The 16,519-nt window shown below is 52.5% G+C and overlaps 1 protein-coding gene across 1 annotated transcript in view; it reads left to right on the forward strand.

Moving 5' to 3' along the window:
- Znf423 (zinc finger protein 423) overlaps positions 1 to 16,519 on the forward strand; it is a 288,102-nt gene that overhangs the window by 47,751 nt on the left and 223,832 nt on the right. Inside the window, exon 2 of the mRNA XM_021656686.2 lies at positions 4,574 to 4,633. Within this exon, the coding sequence (XP_021512361.2) occupies positions 4,574 to 4,633 (60 nt within the window). The remainder of the gene's footprint in view (positions 1 to 4,573; positions 4,634 to 16,519) is intronic.

A 16,519-nucleotide genomic window follows, 5' to 3' on the forward strand; every position in this document is an offset into this window, starting at 1 on the left:
TTCTTGAACGTGGTCATCTTTCCCGGAAGCTCAATTTCAGGAGTGACCACAGGCTGGGCTCTGCCTTCCAGCGCTTCTGTGCAATTTGGACAAGGAATCCAGCATGCTTTTCTGTAGAGGAATACATACTCTTCCCTGGGCATTCACAGCCCTGCGCCAGGATACACCTCTTGGTGAACACAATAGCTTTTGTATTTTAGCTTTCTTCTACTACCTTTGCTTTTTCTTTATTTTTTTTTGGACAAGGCCCGGCCTGCCCCTCTACACACATACACACAGTAGGCCACTGCCCTGTCCGTGTTTGTTTATTTATGTGGCACTGGAGACCAGCCTCAGGCCTCCCATGTTCTTTCCTGGTGTCCAATCTCTGAGCCCACCTCAGCCCTGTGTGTTTTTCATTCCTCGAGCAGCTAGGCTCTCCTTTATGCTTGGCCGTCTCTGGGCTTTAGGGTAACTTCTTGGTGCCTAACTTGGTGGGGGTGACATGGCTTCTCTAAAGATGAGCTTGCCTGGCTTACCACTTCCTGTGGCATAGGGGGACTTTCAAGAGTCTCTTTGGGGCCAAGGTGAGCCCGGCTTCATTGCAAAGGTGTGTGTGTGTCCCAAGGTCCAGGGGAACTTACGAGAGTCTACTAAGACTCTCAGAGACATAACCCAGAGTAAAACAAACAAACAAACAAACAAACAAACAAACTCCAAAGAGTACAGAAGTTCTTGACTTTGTCGGCAGGTGGTTGTGGGGAGAAAATTTTCCCAGATGATTTTTGGTGAAAATGATCCTTTCCAAAGAAGAAATGCCCAATGCGTAGGTATTTAGAAGCTAAACACCTGACTCTGGGCTCCTCGGGAGCACTGGTCTGGGTGGGTTCTGGAGCTCAGAGGGGGCTCTGGCTCAGGCAGCCTTTCCCTTTGCTCCTTCCCTTCTTGAGGCCATCGCCTTAGAGCTTGTCTGCAGCGCGTCATCCCCCGCAGCTCTCCTGCCTATGACAACACAGGTCCTGCTGACTTTGCCACAGCTCCGAGGGAGGGAACGCCCTGTTGAGTTAGCAGGCTGCTAGGCCAGAGGGTGCTTTTCTTTCTCCTCACCTCTGCCCCACTTTCTGCACCTTTTTTCTGTCTCCAGTGTCTTCTTCCTCAGTGAGGTGTTTGGGAGGCCTTTCCCTCTGGTCGAGGACACTGCTTTACAGCCAGGAGCAAGAGGCTCACACCTAGTTTAATGCACTGATCTGCCATTGAGATCTGTAGCTCAGAGGCCAGCACACAAGGCCCTGGGTCTGCCTGGTACCTCTGGAGCTGCAAATCCAATCATGGTTCATGGAAAAGACTTTGCATATCCCGGAAGAAAAATTATGGAGACAGCATTTGGTGGGACTCACCCATTCCCATGGGTCAGTTAGCTATCAATCCCACAGTTGAGAAGGAATGTGGGCTTCTGATGTTTGAAGCCTTTACAGAGTCTCAGAATCCTTATTAGTGTTCGTGGAGGCACTAGTCAGAGCTATCTTTGAATTGCTGCCACCAGACAAATGCCTTCTCTAGGCCTCCTGGTCCCCTTCAGTCCCCTTTTCCCCCATTACTAAGAATTCTGGTCTGCACACAGTGCTGGAATCTCCTAAAATGTCAGAGGGGACTGTTCCACCTTCTCTGAGTAGACGCTCTTGGGTTCTCTGTGGAAGGGCCGTCCCTGGTGGCCATAGTCCAGGCCCTGAGTGAGGACAGTGCTTACAGGCTCCCCACCTCTTTATTCCAGGGCAGCTGTAAGTCCAACATACCTTCCACCTGCTGAGGCCAAGCCATGTGGGGTGAGCCTGCCCTGCAGGGGCAGGTGTGTGCCTGGGGGTGTCCTACCAAAGCCTGGTTCAGAGCAGAGCTCTGTTCCAGCAGGCTGGGTGAGGGGTGCTCATTCTGTGGGGGCCATGCCTTGCTTACTTATTCATTCATTTGTGTTTTCTGCTGTTGACATTGAGTTAGGCTTTGGCATTAGCAGTGACAAGATGGCAGGTGTATGCCCTGTAATGAGGTAGACGAAAGCCCAAGACATGGGAGGTGGACCACTTAGTGGGGACAAGGCTATGGAGAGCTGAGCAGTGAGGGAGATGAGGCACAAGCTCTTTATGGACTTGGTACACTTGAGTGAGGAAAGGCTGGCCTAGCTGTCTGACATTCGACCCCGGGCAAGTCCAGTGTTCCTGTGTCCCATAGTCTCTGTGTTGTACTCATGCTCTTGGACACAGGATCCTGGACATCTGCTGATTGGCTCTGAAATGGAGCACCGCCCCTGGATGGTGGGTAGATGCCGTGGTATGCTGCTAAGCTCTGGCCTTCGTTGACTGGTCATCCCCAGCATGCTTCACACTCCTGGGTTCTTTGTGCCTCTGCAGCAGAATTCCAGGGTAAAGATATGGGGCTCCCAGTGTGCGGCCTTTTGGGCCCCCAGAGCAATCTCCTATTTCTCATAGTCAGCACCTGGTATAGTTTCTTTTCTGTGCCTGCTGTCCTTGTTGGTCATGTTGGGAACTCCAACTGGGCTGCAGAGCCTGGTCAGGTAGGAAACCCTCTTCATTGTCATAGCTTCGGACAATGAAGAGCCTTGAGTGGGATGGGGCAGGGCGTTTCTTTTTCTCATCAAGAATATATAAAGGCCATATGCTCATACCTTCAAAGGACAGAATGTGGGCCAGAGCTGTCGGGGGGGGGGGGGTGTTGCATGCCAGCAGCTGTGGGAAAACACATTCATGTTCCAGGCACAAGGCCAGATGGCATATGCGTCCCTCACTGAGAGGGCCGTGGTCAGGGCCACTGTACATGCTGGAGGAAGTCTGCACCATGACCTATGAACTCTGACCTTCCTCACCGGCTGCACTGGACCACTCTCCTCCTAACTCCACAGTCGCTTGTCTCCAGGACAGAGCAGTCCTTGATCCCTTGCCCCTCACAGGGTACAAAATGGGAGATAAGTTCACATGTGCTTTGTCTTATGGCTCATGCTAGCTCTTCTTGTGAATTCACAGCCTTGAGTGGACTTGAGTGCAGGGCTCAAGATCACACAGCTAGTGAGGCCCAGGGCCAGGTTCTGACCACAGCCAGCCCTCTCCCTCAGCATACTGCCTCACTGCCTTCGAGCTACCTAGGATTCTAGACATGCCCTCGGTGCCCTGGTTTCTAGAGGACCCCATTCTTCATGGACCACCCGGAGTGGGGGCCTAAACTCGGCACAGGCTCTCATTAACGCTGAGACTTTTGGTGCTCCTTAGCCAAGGGGAGTGTTTGTCTCACAGGGGGCACCCAGCTATTCCAGTGTCGAGGACTGAGAGGTGGGCAGCTCAGGTCCCTTCAGCTTACACATGCGCAGAGCTGCAGGGCCTGTTAAATCTGAAAAACATGTGTGCACGTTTTTGGCTTAAACAAAGTTCCATTTACAAAGTCCATAACCCAGCTTTAATATTATTATGTGCTCCAGACTGGGCCTGAGTCCAGGGCGAGAGTGCTATTATGCCGTATAGTGTTTCTCCCTGGTCCCCACCAGCCTGGTCTCAAGTGCTGGGGTCTGGGGTAGGGGAGACTCCATCCCTGTCAAGCCTCATTCTGTGGGGTCCAGGCTGAGGTGGGGGAAGGTGAGTTTCCCTGCCATGTTGCCAGCCAATGAGCTGCAGTGATTCTGTCTGCTGGCCTGGGGAAAGCAGGCCTTTGTGTGTCCCGAGGGCCGTCCGTCTGCAGGTTATGGCTCCAACACACAGAATGGTGCGTTGAATCTTCCCAGCCTCCAAGAGCCGCCGTATCTGTTCCTTTCTATTATCAAGGTAGCCTTTGTATCTCAGCGGTAGGCAATGTGGCCTTTGGTAGGGAAAAATGCCTGCAAGATTAGGGACTGTTCTGAGCTTTGCCTCATTTTGGGGGGTGGCAGATGTTTTGCTCCTGAGTGGAAACTATGTACTAATGCTGTAGTACTGAATAGAAAAGGATTCTGATATGTCTGTCTGGAGGCAGCGCTGTGATTGATTAGTGATGTCTGCCAGAATGCAGGGCTGTGGAAACAGAGACAGTACTTTGGCGTTTACGTGTGATGCTTTTTTATTATTTATAATCTCTCTCTGTGTGTGTGTGTGTGTGTGTGTTTATGTGTACATGGAGGACAGCGGACAATCTTGGCCCTTGTCTTTTAATTTGTTTGAGGTAGGATCTCTTGTTTGCCAGTGTGTCCATAGGCTACCAGACCTATGAGTTTCCAAAGGTTCCCGTCTTTGCCTCCAGTCTCGCCATAAAAACACCTGGATTACAGATATGCGCTATGGTGTCCAGCTTTCTGTGGGTTCTGGGGACCTGAACTCAGGTCGTCATGCTTGCATGGCATTACCTTACTGGCTGAAGATGCCCTAGCCCTTGTGCTTTATTCTGATCACGGTTTCATCTCTGTGACACCAACAAAAGCCACCTTGGCTTAGGTTTTGTGACCCCCCCGTCCCCTGGCAGATGGCTTACAAATACCCCACAGTGCTCCCATCTGACCTGTGCCCTACCCCATGACCTATGTGGACAGCTTACAAACTCACAGCCCTTCTTTCTTCTCTTCCAGTTGAAGAGGGGGAGGCCTCGGACTTCTCGCTGGCCTGGGATTCCTCTGTGGCAGCAGCAGGTAAGTGCCCAGGGGCTGGTGGAGCTTTGCTGGGGGCTTGGAAGACTGGCACAGGGAGTCAGAAAGCCACCCAGATGGTTATGGAAATGGTATTCTTCTTGTCACATTCCTGTGTCTAGTCCAGACTTCCCCTTGCAACACGATTGTATATCTGTTCCATATGGCCAGTAAAATTCATTCCATGTGGAGACAAGTCAACCCTTCTCCTCCCAAGGGCCCTGGTTCCATCCTCTGGGCAAGTTAGGTGGGTGGTGAGTACCCCCACTGCCAGGCGTGGCATCTTCTCTGAATGCTGTTGATGTCCTTGCCAAACAAACTGAGCAGAAGCCACTTGAGTAGAGTGAAACCCGAAGGAGTGAAAACCAGATTTCTGTACTTCCGCCCCTGAGACGGACTTTCAGACCCGAGAACATGCCTTCAGGGGGAGGTGATGGGGAGCAAGCTCAGACTTGTGGGGTGTGTGGCGTTGTGGGGTGCTGGGTGGCATGACCATTGGGGACCTTGGGTTTTCCGTCTCAGGTCTTTCAGTTCTTGTGGTTGTTTGCAAGCTGGGGGAAGCAGCTGATGGGTGAAACTTTTTGAAGTGGTAATCCTCTGTGGCAGCTCACAAGGACTGAGGCTAGACCCATCCTTGGGACCTTGGAGCTCTGGAGTAGCGGTTCTGCACTCAGCCACAGCCTCCCATTGCATTGGGCCCCGGTTCTCTGTCTGGCAGATGACAGGCTTCCTTCCCTTGTCCCTCTCAGCCACATCATGCCAGCTGTATCCTTGGATTCGGAATAGCTGCCTCCAGAGTCATGGGGTCCAAGGCCTGTTGAGTGTCATTTGATGAGTCCTATCAGATAATCATTACATCCACTCTTCTCATTTAATTGTGCAAACTGAGGCAACTGAGGGGCTAATATTGGGTACACATTTCAGGTCTACATACACTTACCATCAGTGATTACACATCTAATTTGTGACTTGGTGGACATATATGGCTTATGAGGCTAGCTCACTTAGTTGAAGAAACTGAGTTGGCAAAAATTTTGAGTGACAGCATCTAATACTTGGATACTTGGGCAAGTTTTTAAATTTGTTATTAATGCGGTGTGTATGTGTGTGTGTGTGTGGTGATGGAGCCATGTTGAATGTGTGGAGGTCAGAGGACAATTTTGTGGAGTTGGTTCTTTCCTTTAAGGTAGTCGTTCTAAACTTTCCTAATCCTGCCACCTTTCAATACAGTTTCTCATGTTGTGGTGACCCCTCAACCATAAAATTATTTTCATTGCTGCTTTATAACTGTAGTTTTGCTGCTGTTACAAATTGTAATGCAAATAGCTGTGTTTTTTGATGGTTTTTAGAGACCCCTGTGAAAAGGTTGTTCAACCCTGTGGGTCATGACCCACAGATTGAAAACCTCTGTTTTATGCCTTTTGTGGGTTCTGGGGATTGAAAGTAGATCTTAGGCTTGTGTGGCAGGCATGTTTTTCTTTGCTGAGCCATCTTGTTAGTGCCCTAGCAAAAATCTTGAAGATGGTTTCCAAATAACTGAACTGTGAAGGATGTAACAGACTTTTAACAGGAGAGTAGGGAACTGGCCCTTGATCCCCTGCCCCCTGCTTCCAGCCCGGTGCCTTCACAGAAGCTCTTAGAGCTGTGTAGAGCCTGCAGTGTCTTGGTTGACCTGGGTATGGGATTTGTTATGTCTGTGAATGGTCTGTTACGCTGGCCCTTTGTGGCAGAGGCTCCCTCGATGGAGGAGACTTGTTGGAAGCCTGAGTAACGGGCGTGTTCCATATCTCTGGAAGCAGAGGCAAGACCACGGGTCAGTGCTGGACAGGTGGGCTGTGCTGCCCTGTCTGCCTTTTTTGGCTGAAGAGATATGTCCCCTATGGCTACTCAAATATAGGAAGACCAAGCCAGGCATGGTGGTGCATGCTTATAATCCTAGCACTTGGGAGGCAGAGGCAAACGAATCTCTGTGAAGGCCAAAGTGGTCTACATAGTGAGTTCTAGGACAGCTAGGAGTATATAGAGAGACCATATCTAAAAAAAAAAAATCAATCAATCAATCAACCAATCAATCAATCAATCAATCAAATAGGATGTTTAGTTTCTGGTGTGTGTGTTTGTTGAACTCGGCTCCTGAGAAGGACCTGCTGACAAGCCTCCAGTGGAGGGAGGTGCCATCCCTCTCTGTGTTTGTTGTCTTCATTCCCATGATGGAAACTGTGGTAGGGTGTGCGGGGGTGGTAAGGTGGTGGTTGTGGTGTAGAGAGGCCGTCAGGTTCCCAGACTGACACTCAAGGCATCTCCTGATCCGGAGGAGGCAGGGCTGCTATCCACAGTGCTCTGTGCCACCTACATTTTCAGGACTCCGCAGCGAGCTGGCCAGTCCCTGGGATCCCAGGAGCGGTGGGAGTGGTGAGATATCCCAGTTTCTCTTCAAGAGCTGAATGTATCCTTGTGACCACCTCTGACCCTAAGGACCCCGTGGCCACCGTTCCAGAGAACTTTAGGCCTGCTCATTGTTGTGGACAGGGAGTGGACAAGCAGAGCCAGCCGTGGACCGTTCTGCTGCCTTCTGGTGTGCTGGGATGATTTCTAAGAGAGCATGTGCTAGTCCCTCCTTCCCAGTTCTGTTGGACTTGGGCCATGAAAGAACTTGAGGGCTCTGAGTGCGGCTTGTGAGATGGCTCTGACCCTGGGACAGGATGAAGGCAGTGTGGCAGTCAGCCCTTGTGCGTGGGTGATGACACATTTATTACTCATGTAACTTAGCGTGTGCCGTTCACAGGGAGCACTTTACCCTTTGGCTCATGTGATAGCTCCGTGAGGTGACACTTTCCAGTGGTTGTACTGTCATTTTTCTGTGGGATGGTTATGGGCCACCGAGGAGGACAGGGCCAAGGGTCCAGATGAAACTGCTTTCTTTGTCTAGGACTTTTCAGGTGCCACATGGCTATACTAGCAAGTAAGACAGGGTACACTGGGGATTGTGGGGAGCAGACCGCTCCTCCCCCACCTACCGTTGACAAGCTGCTGAGACTTGCTGTTCTCATTTGCCAGATGGGCTGGGGTGGTCGATGCTGAGTGGTGTGGTGGCCAGAGTGCTGTGGAGCAGGGACTTGAGGCAACTTGACCTTTCCCTACCGAGCAGGGAGGTGGAGAACCAAGTAGACTTGGAAGTGGCACCCTGGCATGCCCTGCCCCCCAACTAGTTGGGCCCTGTAGCGATCCGAGGGACAGCCGGCCTGTTCACTTTATGTTCTTGATCTGGGACCTTGACAACAAAGGAGAAGCTGGTCTTGCCTGGCAGGGAAGGAGTGAAGTTGTGTAGTGTTCTTCAACCTGGTGAGCAGCTGCCTCCTGCCTTTGGACTGGCAAGCACAGGGCTGCTGATAGGTAGGGAACCCTGGGGAAAGCCCTCTGTTCAGAGCCGAGGCAGGGCCTTGGCAGTGTGGGGTCTTAAATGACTGGTTTCTCATGTGATTGTGGTCCTGGAATGGGGGAGGTGTGTGTGTGTGTGTGTGCGCGCGCGGGTGCTCAGGTGCTTCTGCATGTGGCCTACAGTTGCTGTCTGGTGTTTTTATCAACTGCTCTCCACCTTATATACTGAGGCAGAGCCTCTCCCCTGAGCTCCGTTTTGATTAGTCTGAGTGTACAGCTTGCTCTGAAGATTTTGTCTCCCCCTTGTGAGTGCTGGGGTTACAGGACTGTTGCCAAGCCCAGATGGCTTTGACCTGGGTAGAGGGGATCCCAGTTTGGGTCCTAAAGCTTGTGAGAGCTCATTACTGGGTGAGGCATGCTCCCAGGCCGAGATTTCTCACACCCGAAAAGCTCAGGGGGTGTGGTGGTGTGTGTGAAGTGTATCATGTATGTATGTGACGTGTGCTTGTGTGGTGTGTGTATGGCATGCGGATGTGGCAAGTGTGTGTTTGTGTCTGAGTGTGGACATGCATGTGCGTGTGTGTGTGTGTGATCTGTTTGTGATAGATGTTGAATATTGTGTGTGCCTATGTGGGTTATGTGTGTGTAGTGTGTATGTACTGAGTGTGGTATGTCGTGTATGTGGGGACTGTGTATGTGATCTGTGTGTAGTGTGTGCACTGAGTGTGGGCCTGTGCTTGTGATGTGTGTGTGTGTGGCTGTGTTAATGCAGAGGCTGTGTATAGGGGCTATATGTGGGGTGTGTATGTCTATGTGTGCTTGTGTCTGCTTGTAACGTGGGGCTTTGTGTATGTATATCATCTTTGGGTTATGTGTGTATTGTGTGTGCATATGGCCTTTGTGGGTTACGTGTGGATTGTATGTGTGTATGTATGGTGTGTCAGGGTTATATGTATATTGTGCGTATATGATGTGCTCGGGCTGTGTCGTCTTTGGGGCTGTGTATACATTGTGTGTATACATGGTGCATGCTGGCTATGGTGTTCTGTGTGAGTAGTGTGTGGAGGCTGTGTGTGGTCTGTGTGGTGTGCGTGTGTATCTTATAAGAGATTTTAATCTGGAGAAGTCCTGAACCTGCTTCGAAACTCTGCCTCTGAGCACCTGCCTCGGTGTGGATTCTCCTCCAGAACCTGGGGCATCCCGCATGTGATTGCAGTGGTGTTACGGCCTCAGGTGCCTTGCTAGCCAGCTTGATCTGTGGACTCCTTAGGAAGGCGGCAGATCTTTGCTAGTGGAAAAGACTTCTCAGAGCCACAGCCAGAGCCCTTTCTCCCCCCAACTCCTTCAGCCACAAGAGGCCTCTCTTCTAGAATCTTAGGGGACACAGCCCCAAACCCCACTTCTCCCTAGACTTCCAGATGGCTCACCCAGAGACCCTCTACCTGCCAGGACTTCTAGATGACACCCCCGCAGCTCCTCCTCTCCCCCTAGACTTCTGGGGACCATGAGTGTGTTCCCCCCCGCCCCCAGACTCTTGGTGGCAGAACTAATAGGTGACATGATACAGGCCTTGCTAAAGGCAGCTGTCATCCAGCTGCTGGCTGCGCTGTGGAGCACTGGGCCTGGAATTACCAGGTCATCTGAGATCTGCAAAGACAGCACAGAGAGTTGAGTTTCAAATAGAATTGGTAGAATTAAAAACAAAAACAAACAGCAACTCAGTTTTAGAAGCAGCTTTGAGATCATTTCACTCACTTGAAGAAGCCCTTTGTGGCTCTCCTCATGTCCAGAGATGTGGGGGACTGTTGTCATGATTGGGTAACCCCCTAAAGAGGCCTTGCACCTCTATAGCTATTTGTCCTCTTCCCCCCCCCTCCATGTTCTGGGCAGTGGCTCAGCTGCCTTCTATCCATCTACATCTGCCTTCTCTGGACATGGACTATAGGTTCACATGGCCCGCCCACCTCGAGCCCATTCAGTCAGCCCTCCAGACCCTCCTCCCTCTATGTGCCCATGGCTGGGGGAGAGCATTTACCAACAGGGTCCCTTCACCCACGCAGTGATCCACAGAGCAGGGTGTGTTGCCCCTCCTCCCTTATGGCTGAATAAAATCCCCAGTCTAGATACACCTCATTTTGCTTGCTGTCCCTCTGCTGGTGGACTCTTGTGGGGTGCTCACGTCTTTGGCTGCTGTGTGCAGTGCTGCCGTGAGCTACCTTGTGCAAGTTTCTGTTTGGACACCTGTGTTCTGCTCCGGGGTGAGTGCTCAGGTCCTACAGTAGCATGGCATTGAGCTTTGTGAGGTGCCTGGACTGATCTGCATGGCAGCCACACTCCTTCAGCACCTGGCCGAGGTGTGAGAGGGCTCCCCCTTGTCCACCCTCATAGCTGTCCTACATGGGACGGCATTTCGTTGTGAACAACTTGTGTTTTGAAAATCATTGTTCTGGCCATATAAATGCCTTGTATCAGCCGCTCTTGGCCTGGTTACAGGTAAGAAGGGTGTGTGTGTGTGTGCGCGCGCGCTTTGGGAATAGCTTTGCCAAGGGGCATTTCACTGGCTTGTGTTCAGGTCTCCAGCCTTGAGCCTGTCTTCCTGCCTGTGTCCTCCCTTCCTTCTGTCTTCCTGTCCATCCCAGTGTGGGTGGGATCCCATTTCCCCCTCTAGGGTTCCTCTTTCTTTTTGAAATGTTGGAAAGTTCTAGTAAAGATGTGTGTGATTCTAAGTTTCAAAGTGTGAGACTGTGAGTCACAAGCCAAGCCCCTGCCTATTTGTCCCCATGCCTGTCACACTATCCAGCCCTGGTGTCATGGATGGTGACTTCTCCTAGTATCCAGGGACAATGAGGTTTCTTCCAACATAGCTACCATGGGGCTGAGCCATGGGCACTTAGAGGGAGGAGGGTCTGGAGGGCTGACTGAATGGGCTAGAGGTGGGCGGGCCATGTGAACCTGTTGATTAATGTTCCTTGACCTGCCTGGCAGATTAAGAGATTTCTGTGTGGCATAGTGACACACATGCTGTGGTTTGTAACAGTCACTAATCCGTCGTTGTCCTGGCCCAGACTCTGGATGCTGCCCTGTGGTCAAAGTTGGAGAGCTTCCTGCCAGGTGTTTGGTCTCTTTGTCTTTGCTAAGAGAGTCCATCACTGCTACATAGTAGATGCCTCTTGGAGTCAGATCTCATCGACTTTGAATATATGAATTAAAAAAAAAAAATTGAGGCACAGAGACACTTCCAGTTGCTTGCAGGTCACACAGCCAGAGGCAGCAGGGCAGGGACTTGAATCCAGGAAGCTCATGCAGGAACTTCAGAGCTCGCCCATAGATGGCAGGCCTGCCTGTGAGAATGCTGTTTCCTTGCAGAAAGGCCAGAGATGCACTGAGCGGTTGGCACTGCGGCAGGGCACCGAGGTCGGGGAAGGCTCCTGCTGGAGCTGTCTAACCTTGCCGGCTACCTGGAAAATGCCTACGTGAAGACCTTATTCCCGCAAAGGTTGAGTCCTGGCAGGCCCTGTGACCAGGCTTTTCATCACCCGCTAAGTTGGGGAAGGAGGTTGTAGGGAATGTGGGAGCAGGGACCTGCTTGGCTTTGGGGTTAGCACTGGGAGCCGGGTACCTGTTCTGGGCTTTGAGGAGAAGCATGCAGAACTCCTTGTTTGCTTATAACCCAGTTCTGGCTACGGGGCAGGGTGTAGTCGGCCCCCACTTCCTGCAGCTAGGTAAGTCGACGGAAATGTCCAGAAGAGTAGGCCTCGTGGTGTGGAGACTGGAGGCCACTCTGGTCCGTCAGAATGTGTACTGACTATTTGTTGTTTCTGGGGTTCACAGAGATCATCCTGTAGCCCCCTCCCCTCGCCTGCAGCATTTCCATTCATGCCACTCACATTCCAGGCCTTTGCAAGTTCCTTTGTATCCTGGACCTTCAGCCTCGGTGAAGGCAGGGAACATGTAACAGTGGACTCACTCCATTGTCCACCTCAGTAAACAGAACCTCAGGGACCCCCCCTCCCGCCCCAGCCACCTTAGCTCTGTGCTAAAGGCGTAGGCGGGGCGTAGGTGCTAGGCTTTGGGTCCCCGGTGTGGGGTGGGTTGCGCTGCTGTCAGGAGTGGTCTTGTAGCTGGTGCGCCCTCCTCTGTCACCTTATCGAGGGCCGAGGTGACAGGCAGGCACTACCACACCCAGATTCATTTTCTTTTCAGTTCTCAAACCAAGGCAGTCAAGATTGACTCCCCCCTTTCTCCCCGCTTTCCCTCTATGGTCCCCCTCCTTGAGCTTCTTACCATGGATTCCACCCTGTCCCTCCGGCACTAGCTGGGAGTCTCCTTGCTGTGTCCCATGGTGGGAGCTCCCCCTGGGCCCTGTGACTCCAGGCTGCACTGGAGGGTGTTGTCCACCTTTTGTGCTCTGCCCCCCTCCCCTTGTCTTCTTGATGAGGACCAGGGGACATTTTCAAGGAACAGGAAAGTCTCAGTAAAGAGATGTAGAATTTCCCAGCATTTTAAAGACTTATGAAATGCGTTTTTATACAGGGCCAGCTGGGGAGTTTCTCATTAGCTCGGCTGGGGAGTCTGTGGGGAGTTGAGCTAAGTGGAGCCAGGCAGGCTGGGTAAAAAGACATGGTGGCCCTGAGCTCACCAGGGGAGCGTGGCGGGCATGCGTCAGCTGCTTGGCTGGAAGGCCCCCTGGCTGGGCTGGTCTGAGCTGGGCCTTTGTTAGACCTGCTTCCCAACAGCACGGGGGACCTCAGAAGCCTTCAGGTGATAACTGGAGCTGGGAGGGGGCCACTCTGTTACCATGGTGAGCAGTCCACAAGGTAGGGCATCTGCCATGTGTGCACAGACGTGTGTGTGTGTGTGTCCAGGTTCCTGCTGCCCTGGCTCAGACCCCTGACATCTTGGTACCTCCGTGTCCCTTTTAGCTGGTCTACTTTCTAGGCCTGAGCAGACACAGGCCAGTTCTTCTCAGAGGATGTGGTTCTTCTTAGCATCTTGGCTTCTGTTGGGCCACACTTGGCAGTGCTTCCTCTCTGATAGGTCTGTGTGCACATAGGTGTGCAGAGCCTAAGACGTCTGTGTGCTTGTGTGTGCTGGTTGCCGGGCATGCTGGAGCCTGGGCACAGGGAGTGAATTTGAGAGCTGTGTTTCTCTTCTGCCCTTCCTTTTCTCCGGTGTTTTGCCTCAGTGGCATGGGGCTTGATTTGCTCAGTTCCACTCTCTCCAGCTAGATGTGGCCATTCTCCTGCTGCTTGATACACGGCCCCAGCCAGTGCTCAGCCAGTGCTGTGCCACTGGCCCTAGGCACAGGTCTGTCTGTCTTGGCAAGGCCAGCGTGCAGTACTTTCCCTCTCCGTGATGATGGGCTCTGAGAGGACGTCAGAGGGTGTGTGTTAGGGCAGGGGGAATGGGGTGATGCTGCAGCTTCTTCAAGCTTAGGTTACTTGCATGTATAGGAAAGCATCACCCCTTCCCAAAGGCCTGGGAGCCCTGCAGTGGGGCCTAGAAGCCTGGAGTTCTTTGGTGTTTTTTCCAGCCTGGTCATTAAACAGGACCAGCCTCAGGGGCGGATGGGGATGTAGGGGCTGATGCATTTCCAGGCTGATGCCCAGACTGCATATCCTGGCGCAGTTTACGCCATCACTGTCTGAACCGGACTGCGTAAGCAGACATGGTGTCCTTGTCCAAATGCCGACGGTGGCTTGGCAGGTCCAGATGTGCGTGTGACACTGTAGTTCGGACACCGGCGTGGAGATGCCACTGGTTCAACCTGGTTCTTTTATTCTCCAGTCTTTTCTCTTACTGAGACCTTAGTCCGTGTCATCCTTGTTCATCTTTTGAAGCAGCCTGCATCCCACTTCCAGCTGGAAGCTTCCCAGGATAACCCCGCAATGGTTTCTTGGCCTTCCTTAGTGCTGCTGGGCCCCAGCCTCTGGCTTCCTACCCTGCTGGACTGAAGAGATCGCCACTGTACTCCGGTCATTCCCAGGGTACTGCTCCCATTCCCTGGCCCCAAACCCCAGCCTAGGCACAGCAACTGGCAGGAAGTTAGCAAGTGTTTGTTGAGGTCCAGAACAGCACCTTTCCTGTTTAGTATTTTCCCTGGGCACTTTGAGGCCTGACTTTTGTCGTCTTTGATAAGAACAAAGTCTGGGTTTGAAATCTAGCTACTCATTAGCTGTGTGGCTTTTGAGGTAGTTACTGTATCTCTCCGAGGCTCTTCCATTTCTTCATCTGAAGTGGGAATGGCAGTGAGGGCTCAGGAGGAACTCCACGTGCAGACCTCAGTCTCCAGGGGCTCCTGTCAGTCTCTGGGCCCTCCTCTGCTCCTTTCTTCTTGCTGTGGACCATACATGGAAAAGCATATGTTGGACCTTACTTAGCTTTGAGCTTGGGTCTGGCGTAACAGAGGAGCTCAGATCACCCCCACCTCATCGCAGCCCTCCCCCTAACCACCCCTTCCCTGCATCTCACCTTTGTTCCTAGGCAGGCCCCAGAACCACCGTTCATGCCACCCCTGCTTGAGGAACATGGGGTGCAGAGGGCCTGGTGTGAGGGCAGAGTCTTCTCTGAAAGGTAGAGCCCTGAGCCAGTGGTGCAGTTAGACTGCTTCATTGGTGGGACTGTGGAAGCAGAGCCAGGGCCTGGCAGGAAATGGCCAAGGTCAACCAAGCCTGGCTAGTCCTGGCTTCCTGGGTGGACACTCTGTGGGCCAGCCTCTAGGTCTTCATGGTCATGGTCAGAGGTGCATCAGCTGTAGGTTGCAGGCAACTTTCTGGGCTCTGGCTGCTGCCCCTTCCTGGATGGGAACATACATGGCGTATGCGTACACACTGAAGCTGGTTATCCAGTTCTGTCCTGCTCATGGGAGTCATTTTGTCGACATTGCATTCGCTTTGCTTTTCGATTGCTTTCTTTTAAAAAAAATTTTTTTGAGAGCTTCATACATCATCACTGCATCTATATAATTTATACTCCCCCACCCCACCCCACTTTTGTTACCTTTAACTGATGGCTGTGCTTGGTACTTGGTAGCACATCAAGTTAGCACATCACACAGGTGCTGTATCTGGTAAACTTGATACATTTTATAGTAGCTCTTCTCAGGGTTTCAGTGCTTTTTGCATTCTCCTCAGGCTTGCAGAGGCTGGGACAATGGTTGTTATGCTCATTGCTGACTCATTACAAGTACCATTCAGGGAGCTGTCACTCAGTGCCAGGCAGAGGCAGGGCACCTGCAGCATGTTCCCTGACCCTGCAGATGGCCGTTGTGGCCCGGAGGCTTAGAGAGCCGTGGGCTGGCTCACAGCCGGTGGGCTTCTTCCTCAGCTGAGTCCAGGGCCTACCTTCTGGGGCTGCCGCCTCGCAGTCCCGGGGCGCAGTCTTCTTCCTTTGGTGTGGGGTGCATTAGGATGGGCTGCCAGCCTCGATGAAGTCACTGTAGTGACAGGTCACAGGTGAGAAGCTGCCAGGGCCATCCCGGGGCAGAAGCCTGGGGTGCATTTCAGAATAAGATGCACACAGGTTTTCACATGTACACACGCGCAGGCCTTCTTGCCCCCCTGAATAACACACATGTATGTATGTTCAACTGTCTATGCATGCTCACAAAGATATCTGCAACTGTTTGTATACCTCTGTACATGTGCACTGCAAATGGCTTCTCCCTGGCCAAAGTGCAGCGCTTGCATGTGGCGGTTGATGCATGCTTTTTGGATGGCCCCATGGCCCCTTTGCAGGGTGAGGTTGGCGTCAGTGTGTTTGAAGTGTGCACAGTCTCCTTGGCTCTCCACCTTCTGTATTGTTTCCTTCAGGCCCTAGACCTTTCCTTTTAGACACTCAGCCATGCTACTGGTCCCAGTGCTGGCCTGACCGTGGCAGAATCCAGACTCCCATACCCATCTGCCTGTCTGACTGCCTGGCCCATCTTGGCCCATGCACACCACCTTCAACTTTGACATGGCTGAGCGCTCACCCAGCACCTGCCCCTTTAAGAGCCCAGGGACCTGGCAGGCCCTGTCCAAAGGGCTGGGGCTTGGGCTGGGAGCTGGACAGCTGCAGAGGGGAGGCTTTGTCAGCTCCCTGGTTTCTTGGAGCCTGGGTAGTGCTGGGGAAACCGAAACAAAGGCTGACAGTGGCCTCCTTCCCTCCCTGGGCAGCCTCGGCCAGCCGGCGCTGGGCCTGCCTAGGCAGCCTCTGGGGGCCCCTGTTATTTCCTGTGCTGGCTGTAGGGCTCCTGGCCAGCCTGAAATAGGCAGGAAGCAGGGCTGGGTATCTTTCCCACCCCCTAGGCTGGCGCTTGAAGGCCAGAGCCATCACTACACTGAGTGGAAGGTCAACACAATGCTCTTGGTCTAATTCTCTGGGCTTTTATGGCCTCAGCCTACTCTTGACAAGTTGCTTTGTGGTGTGTGTGTGTGTGTGTGGGGACCTCCCATCTCTGCTGACTCCCTGCAGCAGACCCCACATGCTTCCATCACCTGTGTGAGCCCATGCTGTCATCCAGAGCCCGCA

The sequence above is a fragment of the Meriones unguiculatus genome, chromosome 10 (genome assembly GCF_030254825.1).
Source record: "Meriones unguiculatus strain TT.TT164.6M chromosome 10, Bangor_MerUng_6.1, whole genome shotgun sequence".
Classification (NCBI taxonomy): Eukaryota; Metazoa; Chordata; class Mammalia; order Rodentia; family Muridae; genus Meriones; species Meriones unguiculatus.